At 34.9% G+C, this 14,201-nt stretch overlaps 1 protein-coding gene across 1 annotated transcript in view; it reads left to right on the top strand.

The window, feature by feature from the left end:
* Positions 1-7,446, top strand: part of LOC112963831 (connector enhancer of kinase suppressor of ras 2-like) — a 254,744-nt gene extending 247,298 nt beyond the window's left edge. Inside the window, exons 20-24 of the mRNA XM_026061261.1 lie at positions 826-896; positions 1,626-1,729; positions 3,183-3,687; positions 4,043-4,242; positions 4,638-7,446. Coding sequence (XP_025917046.1) covers positions 826-896; positions 1,626-1,729; positions 3,183-3,687; positions 4,043-4,242; positions 4,638-4,853 — 1,096 coding nt within the window. The 3' untranslated portion in view covers positions 4,854-7,446. The remainder of the gene's footprint in view (positions 1-825; positions 897-1,625; positions 1,730-3,182; positions 3,688-4,042; positions 4,243-4,637) is intronic.
* Positions 7,447-14,201: the final 6,755 nt, after the last annotated feature.

A 14,201-nucleotide genomic window follows, 5' to 3' on the forward strand; every position in this document is an offset into this window, starting at 1 on the left:
TGTTTTAGAAACCTAAGGTTTTGTATTAAAAAAGAATAAGAATGTTGAAATCCCATATCTACAAACATTAAAATTTATAATACCAGTATCATCAATCTTGACTAACTAAATCAGTGGCATAATGTCATAGTCTATTTTAGCTTTCTGAGTATACAAATTTAATACAATTTATTTCCTAGTACAGGTTTTTATACAATTATGACCATCGTTGTATTTCTTTTTATAGTATTTTACTAGTATTTTCAGGAAATGCCTTGAAATTAATAGAAATGGCATTCAGAATAAATGCAATATGCTCTTTTGCGCAGTCTCTGGAAATAATTCCACACAAACATTTTGTACATGCAGCTTAGAGAGGCTTTGATTCTATTTAAGGTGGAGACAAAATTGAGAATTCTCTGTTCTACACGGTATATTCTGCTAAAAGTCCCATATAAAATCATTGCTAAAATTAACATGTTAGCTTGTATGTTTCACATTTTCTTTGTGACATAGGAAAGATTGATACTGTGATTCTTCAGTTTTTTAGGCAGCAGAATAAAATGCAGAAAGACTGATAGTCCACTATGCAAACATGCTTCAGGAGATGTGGATAGGAATCCACATTTGGACTGTATATAAACTGGAATATCTTCCACTTAGTTGAAATTATTAACCACTGAATACATCTGAATCATGATTTTTCACAGCCTAAACAATACTCAGTTTTTTTTTGGACCAACCGTTCTCTCTGACTTTTCTATATTAGAATATGTATGTCCTCACATTTATATTAGATGTTCCTTTTAAGTATCCCTCTTCCTCATTTGTTTATTACTCTGTTAGATGGATGAATCGTCTGGGCCTCGCAGCAATTGGTTACACACCTGATGACAAGGATATTCATCCAGATGAAGGTAATGCTTCTGACAGTATAATTAGGAGAGGAGAGCAAGAGTATACACATCTATTCATTATTTGAACAAGGCTGGATGTATCGTAATTGACTTTATTAACATATGTGCCGTGTCTTTTAAAACATCAGTTTCATAAGAATGCGTATCCTTTAAGAACTATATTTAATAGTGCCATCAGCAGAGATAATAAAATCTAGAATAATAACTTGAAGAAACATTTAACACAAATGATAAACAGAATGTTAGGTTAAGACTGAGGTATGATCTCCCAAATCAGAGCCATCAGATTTGCTCATCGCCTTAGAGTAATTCAAGATGTTACAGTCACTGAGCTCAGCATCTTCTGAGCTCAGGTGACAGATGTTTTCTCCACTGTCCGTGGTAGAACCTGTTATCTGATGACAGTTGAACTAAATATTTAGCCCAGTTCTACTTTGGCATTTGCAAGAAAATTTTCCTTTGAAAGTCTTTGGCCAGAACTGGTTTTTATGTATAGTGGGAATTAGATGCCTAACCTGCTTTCTGTAACGCTTATCATAAAATATTTGAAAGCTCTTCTATGTATCTGTGCGTCTTTAGGTACCAGACATTTTCAGAAGTCTGTTCCTTAGTGACTGTCACCTAGGTGACTGTGAAATGGTTACCTTTGCATGCTAATGATATTTTGAAAATGGTGCATAGGCTTTCTTGTGAGTAAACCCACTGGTGAAACCTGGAATTCTTCGTTAGCAGATTACTGGAGTGAAAGCGACCAGGATGATGTTGATGGCTCTCTAACGCTGAAGCAGGAAGGCTCTTCAACACTGTGTGACATCTACCATCGAACACCCTCAGTGAGTCATAAATACTACATTTGATACTAGGTCACCAAAAAATTTGTGTGTGCCTTGATTTGCATTTTTCTTGTTTGGGAATATTAAAGGCAGAACAGAGACGGAGTTCACTTTAAGAATGAAGTACTGCTGTTTCTCACAAAGTAAGAACTGAATGTTTCCAAAATAAGCCATTATAAAGACAGGGGAGGCAAATGCCTCCTTGCACAGCTATCTCACCAGAGTGTAACTATTACAATTTTTTGTAGGATATGGAAAACTACATCCAGTACAGAGAGAGAATTCAAATGTTGACTTCACTGCAGAGTATGAAAAGAAAGTGGTGAATGGGATAGTTTGTATTAACTGAGACTAGTTTGTATTAACTGAGGCTGTATTTCAAGTATGAATATTGGATACTGGAAATTAAGATCAGATCACATTCACACAATAATCATGTTTTAGTATGAACTTTTTTTTTTTTTTAAGAACATCTCTTCAGAGGTAAGTTTTTTTTTACAAAATGAAGCTTTGTATAAAATAACATTGTAGTTATAGTATTTTCTATAACAGTGTCATAAGATGTTAAGTAGATGATAAAAATACTTCTGGTATATTGTGTATGGACAAGCTTTGATAACTGGGAGAAAAAACCCACTATTTTGTATATGAACAGGCTCTAGTAACAGATAAGAACATTTCTAATATACAGAACATAGACTGTGATAATTAATCTATGTTTCTAAGCACAGATAGGACTGTTCTCTATTTTTCTTTCAGATTTTTCTTCAGCATGAATGACATGATCCTCACACAGCCAGAACCAAAGAAAGAGTGACTGAGACAACAGCATCACATGGGTGAAGTTCAGACTGATTTTCACCCATGTGATGCTGTTTTATCAACTGGGATACAGGTTAAGACCCTCCCTTTCTGTTTTTTCACTTTTTTTGCCTTTCTCTTTGTTTTTGAGTTAAAATGATACACGGACCCAGCAGAATTTAATTAAAATGATTTGATAAGTTCAGCAGTCCCGCAAAAATCAAAAATCTTCCTGGATGCTGAAGTATTTCTTTTCTGTTCAGCTGAAATATTTGTCCTCTTAAAAAGAAAGGAAAACCATTTATGGTTTCTTTTGGGGCTTTCATGTGTTCACAACACACTGCTGGACTGAGTTTAAGCTGCATAGGTCTTAGAAAACCTGTACCAGTGTTCCCAGCACTGTTTCCAGCAGGAGTTGCTCATGGGCAGAGAATGTGCAAAACAATAGGGAGTGGTTGAAATATAGCACTTAGACAGAAGATCGCACTGGTAGTTATGTTTTGTTTAAGAGAGGTTTATATTATGACATATCAAAACACACATATCAGTCCATTTTATCAGTATGTATCATATAGTGTTCTACACAAACAATGATTTTATTGGGTGTGTTCAAAATAATGTCTTATAGTCGGATGCTTTTGTTTCTTTTCAGGTGAATTCTTCAAGTCCATTCCCTGAACCCAAACATGGTCGGCACTTTTCAAGTGAATCAACTTATTCTCATTCTTCTGCTGAGGATTCTCGACAAGATGCAGCAGGGAGCACACACTCATCAGGATGCAGACCTCCCTACCGAGAAAGACGTTCATGGCAGGATCTGATAGAGACCCCATTAACCAGTTCAGGGCTCCATTTTCTTCAGACTGTTCCTCCTGATACAGAATACATGAGTGGCCGGCCTGGAATGTCACCAGAGAAACGAAGACAAGCAACATTACCAGTTCAAAGACGTCATAATCATGAACGGGATGGGCCTTTCCCTTTGGCGGAATGTCAAAGAGGACATAGTTCTCATAGGCCACAGAAGCAACGTAGTCAAAGCCTTCCACGAAATAGAGATGTCCGGGTTAAGGGGTGTATAAAGTCCGTGGAAGTAACAGAAGAAAAGACAGAAGAGAAAGTTCTTATTAGAAGGCATAATAGTTTCTGTACAGAAGGTAAGCTTTTGGAGAGACTGTGACCCCCTTTACTGCCATAGAAAGCTGTAGTAATATTACCATTATTCTCAGCAGGGCTTTTGTGATTGAACTGTTATATTTTGGCAGGTGCATCAGTCACTATACTGGAATTTGTATTTAAAATGCCTGGATGTAATGCTAAAAGTACAACTTGGCTGCTGATCAGACTGTTCTTGTTTTATCAAATTGAAAATTGGAAGACTCTGTTAGATGGTTATTCTATATACTAATTTGCAGTATTCCTTGATATTTTTAGAGACGTTGTCTTATTCTGTCTGAATTGTTGGATTTGTTTGGGGGTTATTTATTTATTTATTTATTTATTTTCTTTCAGAAAACAAAAATGAGATTGGAGAGAATACAGATGGTTTGCAAGAGCTATACAAGTCTCTGGAGCAAGCTAGCTTATCAGCTTTTGGAGAGCAGCGTCCTTCCACCAAGCAGGAGTTCCGCAAGTCTTTTGTAAAGAGGTGTAATGATCCGGTTATCAACGAAAAGCTTCATCACATCAGAGTTCTCAAGAGCACTTTAAAAGTAAGGTTTTATTATTAGTTTTGTATATGAACGATGTGAACTTACAAAAGTATAATTTCTTAATGGTTTCCAGAGATGGGACTTTCTTTGTAGCTAAGAATTAAGTTCCAAAGAAAGTAACAATACTGAAAAGCAAATATGTTCTGGCTAAAAAACAAAAAAGAAATTTAACAGTATTTGCGGCTCTTTTTGGGAGTGTTGCTGAAAGTGCTGAGGACTGAACTGTCAAACAGCTTAAGCTGTAATAGTTCCCAAATGTAGGTAAAAGATTTAAGTGTCAGTAGTAGTTTCCCTAACACTTTGTGTTAAAATGAAAGAAGGCATAAAATGCCTAAGTACAAAATGTGGCATAAATTTGACTTTGACATGTGCTGTGTCTTTCTGGAATTTGATAGGCGAAGGAAGGGGACCTCACAGTTATCAACAGCCTTCTGGATGATCCCAACTTAACGTCAAAGAAGTTTAAAGATTGGAAACTAAAGAACTATGAGTTTTTCCTGGACATTTGTGAGTACAGTGCTGCTCTGAAATCACAAAATGGAGCCTCTGAACTTGCAACCTCAGCACCAATGCTGACACATACACATTCATTCATTGAAACTCACGTGTGACAGGACTAGTATCATGAATAATTGCTGGGTGCCATGAAAAATCCAATAAGACAAACACTGTAATATTTATAAATTATGTACTCAGCAGTATTGTAAATAGGTTGGATAAGAGAATAGCACCACAGGATGCCTACTACATTGCATGATAAGACAATAATATTCTTTCTGAATTTTTTGTTTGCTATGATCGACCGATGTTCGTATCAAGCTCTGCATTAGAAAGAAGCAGTGCAGAAGTGTAACTGAAAATTAATTCCAGTATATTTAAAGTACTGTACTAAAGCTAAGCTTAGAGTATGAGCTCCTACAATCATTTTATATATTTAGATATATATATATATATAAACATATCTATGTATATAAAATGTAACATGGTAGTTGAAATTTACTTTTAAAATGCCCTAAAATTCACATTTTCACACATCTTTCTTGAGAAAAATATAAAATGAAAACATAAATGCATTGGCCACTCTTAGAGATGAACATTTATTTTTGCAACATTTCCAGATAGTGACCATCTTTGCAAATAAAGGACAGAGTTATCAAAATGTAAACTCGATCCCTATAGTGTGCCTTAAAATGTACACTGTACATCTAGCAAACAGATCCCAATCTGGCCCTATGGGCATACTGTACATGCCATTTAGATACTGTGTTTGTAAAATAATGTGCCTGCCTTTAACATGAATGACTATAAGCAAGCAGGTGTGGCACAGAAGAAAAGATATGAGCAGAACAATGTTGGTTGTTCGCTAATGCTGCAACTTAAACTGATTTTAATATCATCTGAAGTATTTCATGGTGAAAAAAAAAAACATCTGCGCTGAATATGGTAGCTACTGCAGGTTTTCATAGTTTCTTCACTGTGAATTCAAGTGACACAAGCCTGTGAGTCACAAAATTCAAAAAAGTTCTCATTCTTCAAAGCTGAGAATTAAGTAAAAGAAAAAAAATCCTGAACTTAGCAAATAAATTCTGTAATAGACTGACATCTAGAGCTGAGTAAATTATTCAGAATTATATAATGCATGGCAATAATTTTTGACTGTAGGTAGCCCATTAGCAAGTGGGTGGAAGTTATTCAATACAGTATTTGAAAACCAATCTGTACTGATTGGCTTTGAGAAGACACACAAGTCAGGTAGTGTATTTCTCTTCCTTGCCTGGATGAGAATGATTTCTAAGAATCAGATTTTGGAGTACATACTTGTATTCCTGAAAAAAATCAGTCATTCTGAATATTCCTGAACATAAATTTCAAACACATATTTGTAATTTCCCCTGAGCACATATGCTTGCTAGAATATTTCTAGAAAGCAGAACAAAGGGGATGTGGATACAGTTGAAGTCATTTCACTTACAAATTAACACAAGTATTCACTGAAACATTTTCACAACATTAATCTTACTGTCTTTCATATGTCAAGAATTGTAAAATTTATACAATTCAATATAATGTGGGAAAAAATTATGTCTCAAAGAGGTACTAGTATCCAGGAAGAGATTTAATTATTCACAAAGCCAGAATTAGGTGAACATATCCTGTTTCCTTAGTACAGTCTGCACAAAGCAGCTGAAGAAACACAACTCAGATTTGGTTTGTATTCTCATTTGCACTGGCATTTATTTGAACCCCAATGGATGCAGTGATTAAACAACCAATAATCTGAAATAATTCCAAGATATTATTAATAGGAAAGTATTACTGGCAGTTGTTTTGAGTTCTTTGCATCTCACTAGCACCTGAGTCATAGCATTGTTGCAACAAATTCATAATAACATTTGCATAGAACATGAAAGATGAAGGCATATTTGGCCTGCTACAGCAGTATTGAAATGAAGAGCAAAACTCCAGTGACTTCAGAGGAGCAGGATCCTGTTGTACATGGTTTGCTTGAAATTAAGCATGCACTTAAGCCTCTGTTTAAGTACCTGAAGTGATAAAATACAGGAAATAGAGAACAATAGTTTGCCATTGCAGGTTTCATCAAAATCAGAGTTGCATTATTCATGCAAAAAGTAAAAACTCAATCTAATTGTATTTACTCTCTCAACATTTTAGTGTGCAACTGAACAGCAGAAGCATTAACAGAGAACTCTTTCGTTCCAGCTGTTGTTCCTATCAGATCTCTAAAAATTATATAATTTCACTATTTTAATACTATCCTTCATATAATGTGGGAAAAATACTATGTAGTAAAGCAAGCAATAGGGTAAATTATATAAGCTGTTTAGAAACTAATTCATACTGTAAGTGCAAGCAGTGATAATGGTCACAGAATCAGTTAAATGGGTTGAATTTTTCATATTCATAAAGAAATTTAAACATGCATTTTGTTTCAAATCCATAACATGGTCTATGCTTTCATAATAAACAGATTTTAAAATAGCTTTCAAAAGCCTTTGTATCGTAACTCAAAGACAGAAATGACAACTGACCACAGAATATATTCAGTGAAGTCATTAGTAAACAATTAATCAAATTGTTTCTCTTCTGTAACAGTAGGTAGAGATACAGCTTAAAATAACAGAGAAAAAAACATAGTTAGGAACATGCCTTTCTCAAAAATAATACAAATAGTAAAACAGTTAATAAAACAGTAAAAAAGAGTGAATCTCAATTTTCATTTCTCATTGTTCACTAAAATTAAAAGATATTTTTGAAATATTGAGTAGATGAGATAACACAAAAATCCTTCCTCAAGTTGAAAGATCATAATGGCTTTTGGTCAGATTTTCTTTAAAATCTTTCAGTGTCATTCTGAAATTCTGAGAATCATGAGTCTTTATTCTGTTCTTGATGAATAGTTCTCATCAAATATGGTAAGATTTATTATGAATATTCAAGATAAATTATTTAAGATAGTCATAAGGTGAATTGAGATACCCTAGCGAAATTTTCTATAATGGAGTTAAGATTAACTAGGATAGAAGTTTGAAGGATTTGTCTAACATTGCTTAGATCTTAGAGCAAGCAAAATCATATTTTTAAAGTAAGCAGCACAAAGATTTTGTTTCACAAATGTGAGTCAGCATATTGAAAACAAAGTCATTTCACAAGAATTTTGACATACTTCTTGCATACATACTCAACTCTATATTATAGCCCTTTCATCCCCACCTGAGTTTCTTCTTGCTGTAGCTGGATACTAATAATAATGAAACTATACTATAGAAACTAATATGCAAAGTCAGAGTAGCACATATTGTTTGGAGTTCTGTGATCTTTGAAATAACTGGAATGCCAAGTCTGATACAGATACTGTATTTAAAATTTGTGCAACAGATCCTGCTTACATACTAAAAAAAAAAAAATCAAATTCTCCTGGACCAAAAGGTGCTCTGATACACTGTACAGTGCAGCTGAAATTATTCTGGTGGTTGTGGTCACACATTTTTAGGTGAGAAAAGAATTTTGTTTGCTGTTGAGTTCATCAAAGGAAATGAACAGCACTAACACAATACATTATTAGTGTGATAGATTACCTGCCTGAACGCTTAGATAAAAGATGGTTCTTAATAATATGCAATTATACAGAGAGAGTGTTTGGATGTGTTTTATTTATTCAGATCTTATGAAGGTTACCTAACTTAGTGTCTTTATTCAGAATTCCTGCTAGGTAGATTTTTAACTGCAGAAAAATCAATCATCGATCACTCAATCAGTAGACTTCCCCTGTGACTCCACAAACATAGTCTTTTTGTTGCTGGCTTTTTTTATATATTTAATATAACTGATTTCATGCTTCCCCTAAACTACTGATTCCCCTCCCTTTTTTAATCCTTCTGTGTTCATTGAATTCAGTTCTTTGATCTTTGAGAACTGTCTTAGTAGCTATCTTAGCACTTCCTGAGAGATCTTAGATTTTTTCGTTTTCATATGTCTTAAATAACAATATTTCTGAACTTAGTCTAATTTATAGGAACAAGAAATAATCAAAGGGAGAAGAAGTTCTTACCAGTTTGTACGTCTAAATTCTATAATACCAATAAGGTAGTAAAAATATTGGGTCCATACCCTGCAACAGCACATGTAGGGTTACATTTGCCCTCGCAGTAATTAGAGTAGGTTGTTTCACTTCATTGGCAAAAACAGTGCTACTGTTTTGTCAACTTCTGATACAGTCCTACTTTCTCAAACAGATCATGAGCACTTCTTGAACTGCATTATGCTTTAACACTGTAAGGAAAGACTGATCATTTGCTCTCAGAAGATCTTTGGAAGATGAGATGTGATCTCTTTTCCAAGCAGGGAATTCTGAATATGATCAGTTCAGATCTGGACTACTGTCATTTAAGCTAGAAATGTGGTGCAGATATGAAAGTGAAATTTCACAAATACCAAAGTGTTACATGGAATTGATAGCTATACATGGCAAATTAGCTTTATTCTTACTGTCCTCAGCAATTACAGCTTTTCAGGCCAAAATAAAGGTTCTTTGATTCAAAGTTCTGTGAGTGATGATAAAGGTAGCTTTGAAGAGGTTACTTTACAGAGGCTCTGGGAATTGTTCAGTCTCACTAAAATTTGTAGAGTTTTACTGTTGACTTTTAGAAGATTTCACTTGGACTGTTAATAGGATAGACACCAAACTTTTGACAGAAAAATGAAGACTTTGGTATAAATTGCTTAACTTAAATCTGAGGAGAATAAAGAAAATTCTTATATCTCTTCTCTCTCTTAAGTAATATAAATCAGACTTAAGCCCACACATACGCTATTGCTCATATTCTTCATCACGTAGTCTCACCTGTCTTCCAAAGTAATAAAAACATTCTTCTCCACTAAAACCTGGTGGTACTTATGACCAACATGATATATCTGGGGGCTCTTCTCATCCTGGTAAATCTTGGCTGCTGGCCCCTTGAGGTTGCACAGCTCTGCCAGACTGAGCTATTTTCTGATACTGCTGCGGTGGTTTGGATAAACTCTTCATGTGGTTAGGCCAAGAGTTTTAGAAGTAGGTCATTTAAAACAGCCTTTGGTCTTGACAGGACACTGGACTAAGGCAGGATGCAGCACAACTGATCAACAAAACTTAAGCCCCAGGCATTGATCTACTATGCCAATCATCTTCCCTCAACTATACTATGAATGATGTCTAACACACAGTTTTAATTACAGTCTAAACACCAATCTACTAGCATAAGCAAATCTTATCTCTCCATAGAGACTTGGGCTAGCATTTGTGGACCTAGTCCTGGAAAAATTCCTCAAGAAGCATAGCTCCTTTTGTATAATTGGGCCTCTGCCCTGAAAATACTGTTTATAGTACACCCAAGTTCCAGTAGTATAATGTTAGAGAAATATGTGGTAAGTTTGGCTCATAAGGGATAATTTATTTTGGCTTAGTTTTCAAAATAGGGAAATTGGGCATTTCTAGGGAAGACCAGAGTGGCACAGGTCATAGTAATGCCTTTGTGTTTTGAAGTGTAGGTTTGTAGCAAACTTTCCACATACCACATGCCTTAGACCACTGAGCTTATAATCTCCTTAGAGAAAAGCTCTGTTCCGTATTGCCAAATGATGTTTATTTACCTGTAGTACAAAAAAACGGATAATAACAGGAAAGATTTAAAGAGCAATATTAGCTAATTCATTTATATTAAGTAACATAAAGTTCTTTTCCTTCTAGAATATTTTCCTCATTAAAGCTAAGGTTCAGAGTAGCATTTTCAGGCAAGCTAGGTTCCCCCTCTGCTTTATTCCCAGATGAATTTACACTGTGTGACTGAGGCTCTCAATGGGTTTTAACTTGATATGTATCTAAAAATCAAACCTGAGCCATACTATCAGATGATAAATGAAAAATACATTGTTACTTAAAATCAAGTCTTATTTTGTCAGTTGATTTTAAAAAAACTATTTCCTTAAACCCCATAATACATAAACATAGTACTTTAATTCTGATCAGTTCCATTCACTAATGTGCAGGCAACCGATTCTCTATTCTTGATATAACTAATAGATGAAGAAGCATTTTTTAACGAAGCTTACTTTCTACATGTTACAGTTTATACCATACTTCTATATTTAGAAGAAGGATTAAAATAAATATTAAGATTTTATCAGTTTTTAAGATAGCTGATATACTACTGTGACCTAGACTTAATAAAAGTATAAAAAACTTTAAAAAGCTACTGCCTGACATTATCTTCAGGAAAAAAAAAATGTATTCATGCCTAATGCAGGCCAATCTTGAGGAGACAAAGGTAACTTGTTTGCTTTTATTCAGATACATACAAGCACTAGATGTGACAAATAGGGGCTGTGCTGAATGCATTAATGCCACTGTATGAGCAGTATTTGAAAGAAAGCAATGTTGTATAAATGATGAAATATGTGGACAATTATATCATTTGACCAGAAATGCCCACTAGCTTCTGTCCTCACATTTCTAGAATATTACTCATTCTCAGGCATTGCTGAGGGTGTCAATAAGGATCTTTTTACTAACTGTAAATGCATATGTCTGAATGCTGCAGATTAAATAAGGTTACCACATTATACATACTAGCTCTAACAACCACAAAACAAGTATGTCTTAATCAACAAATCTTGTTCACTGGCCAAAATAACAGTGAGACCCTGTTACCAGTTAAGACTTCTGTTTTACTGAGAAACAAGGATTTCAACTTAAGAATCTAAAAAGCAGGTTAGGATACAAGAGAAGTGCACTAGTATTAATAAACTTTTTACATTTGACACATACTGTATTACAAAGAAAATATCCTTGTAAGACCATTAATTGCTGGGCCATAGGTGACTTCTGTCTAGTTTACTAAAGTAGCTAATAAAACTTGTATAGAGAGCCTTTTTTAGATAATGCTTACATGTATGAAAATGTATGACACCCTTGTACTATGGCTTGCACTTTACTTGCATTAAACTGTGAAGTAGGCTGTAGTAATGTCTTTGTATATTCAGGGGTTGAAATACCAAAGCACTGGAGTGTCATACTGCTGGAGTTCAACCTGTACTGTTAATTAAATCTGAACGTGCTCACAATGTGTATTTTGAAAACCCCACTAACTTAAAATCTTTAGCAAATAATGCTATGGGGTCTCCATGGTCTTTGTTTCTTTGTAAATATAAACATTCTTACTATTTCTGTAGCAATAGGAGGATATAAACCAAACTTTCACTAGGACTGTTTTCAATAATAAAAAAATCTATAGCGCCTTGTATAAAAATCATGGAGACTCCATGACTCGTGGGCATTTTTTGTTTACAAGCAGTATGTATATATGTATTAGAGGCAGAACTGTTATTTATCACAGAGTTTTGTTGTGGTTGATTCTTTCTAAAATATGTTTTCTGTCATTAAGAAAAATAAATATTTTAGTAAGAGCCATCTTGAAAAGAAGTTTGAAGTCTCAAAGCTTCAAATATTAGTAAATCTTCCATGTTTCAGCCTTGTTTATCTAATCAGCTGTGAGATGAACTGAGAGGTAATAGTAAACTATCTGTCTATGCCAGGGAAAATGTCTGAGTTATATCATAGTTCATGAATATTCTGAAACTTTATATAATTACCATCTTTCTTTAAGCCCTTTCATGAGCAGGTACTACACAGATACTGTAGTAAAGTCCCTCAGCTCATTTATGCTACAGAGATAGAAAATTAACTGCTGTAGATTAATACAGGTAAAACTAGGTTTCAACCCCTGGATAATACAGTATTTCTTCAGTTTCATGACAGTATTTTTAATTTTATACTTGTCTATGTTGAGAGATGATCCAATAGTTTATATAGGCAGTGAATGTTAGGTTTCTTTTTTCCTCTTTTCAGATGAGTTCTGTGTGAATTACTGTAACTGGCTGCATTTTTTCTATCACAGATTAACTTGTTAACTTTTTGTGTGTCTACAATGAAAATTTATGAATGGAAAACTTCACTGTGTGTTGCTCACTGGGCATATACCTCATGGTACATTGCACAGACGTGTAAGTTGTAAGTTGCACTGCAACATTAAAAAAGGAACATATTGCTCTTTTTTCAAAGATATTAACTTATTTAAAAGATAGTCTGTACATTATTAAAAAGAACATTTATTCTTCCTAAATTCAAACAAAGCTTTTGTTTTGGGGAAAAAGTTGTAAACTTCAGTTGTAAATTTGGACTTCAATAAACTGAATTATCTGCACTTAAATTTTGTGCTTGTGTCTTTTTTTGTGGTTGTGTTCTCTAATAACTATAATTAAGATTAATAAAATTCAAGCTTCAGTCCTGGAATTGAAATAGGCATATGTAAAGCTATAACCACCTGATGCAACCAATGCTCTGAATAGTATTGACTGTATCTTCCTTTTTTTTTTTTTTTAACATGAATAACCCTTCAGATAATTCTTCTAGTCATTTTCTTGGTCAATGTAAATACAGTTTACATGAGTTTTTCTCTCCCTTTCATGTTTTAAAATGTGGATATTTAGGACTTGTGATCTTAAATTCTGGCACTGATGTTAGGGAGAGAACATCATCTATAAGTAAGAAGAAAATGTACGACTGAGACGTCAATTCATTACATCAAAGACCACTACAAGAATCTTTGTGTCTCTAAAGGCAATATTAAGAGGTCATACTACCTAGGACCCTATAAACTGTACTTTTAAATGGCATGCACTTAGTAAGTGCGTAATTAGATAAAGATAACTGAGCAGTGATTTAGAAGGTATCAGAACAGAGCTGCTGTTTTACATTGTTCCTCAAGAATTGTATTTATTTAGTGAAATTCATTCTTAGTGTTTGGATGTTGATTTTATTCCTGTTAAGACACCTTGAATGTTGAGGTAAGAAGAGAATTTGCTGCTTGAAGGAATTTAAGTAAATACATTTTGTAGTGTTTATAAGAAGTCCAGTAAAGGTTCCCAAGTGGCTCCTGAGAAATCCCATGTCATGTGTGGCTATGATGACCATGAAATTTAGGTCATGCTTCTTTGGACTGACATGGGCTTATTAACAGGACAATTACTTGTAACTAACACTTCTGTTTAGTGAGTGCAGAAGCCTTTTGCTTTGTTTTTCAGAGGTGAATGGGGACACAGTGTTGGAGCTAGTGTTTCCTTCTGGGCCTAACAGTCGCAAGAAAGCTTGAAAATGTTAAATTGGCTGGAAAAGGTAAAGTGATCTATAAACCTTCTCTAAGGAAAAAGAGCCCACCACCTTCAGCAGGTTCTGGGGTGATGAACGCGACGCTTCCTGAGCTGCTGCCCCACGGCCTCAGCACCGCTGTCACGGCCGCCAGCCTGCCGTTAAACCGCCGCCGGGGGGCGGGGCGGCCTCGCGCCCCCCGCCGCGGCGCGTTCCCGCTTCCGGGCCCGCTTGGGTGAAGGTGCCCGGGCGGCAC

This window comes from Apteryx rowi, unplaced genomic scaffold (assembly GCF_003343035.1).
Source record: "Apteryx rowi isolate R43461 unplaced genomic scaffold, aptRow1 scaffold_179, whole genome shotgun sequence".
NCBI classification, from domain to species: Eukaryota; Metazoa; Chordata; class Aves; order Apterygiformes; family Apterygidae; genus Apteryx; species Apteryx rowi.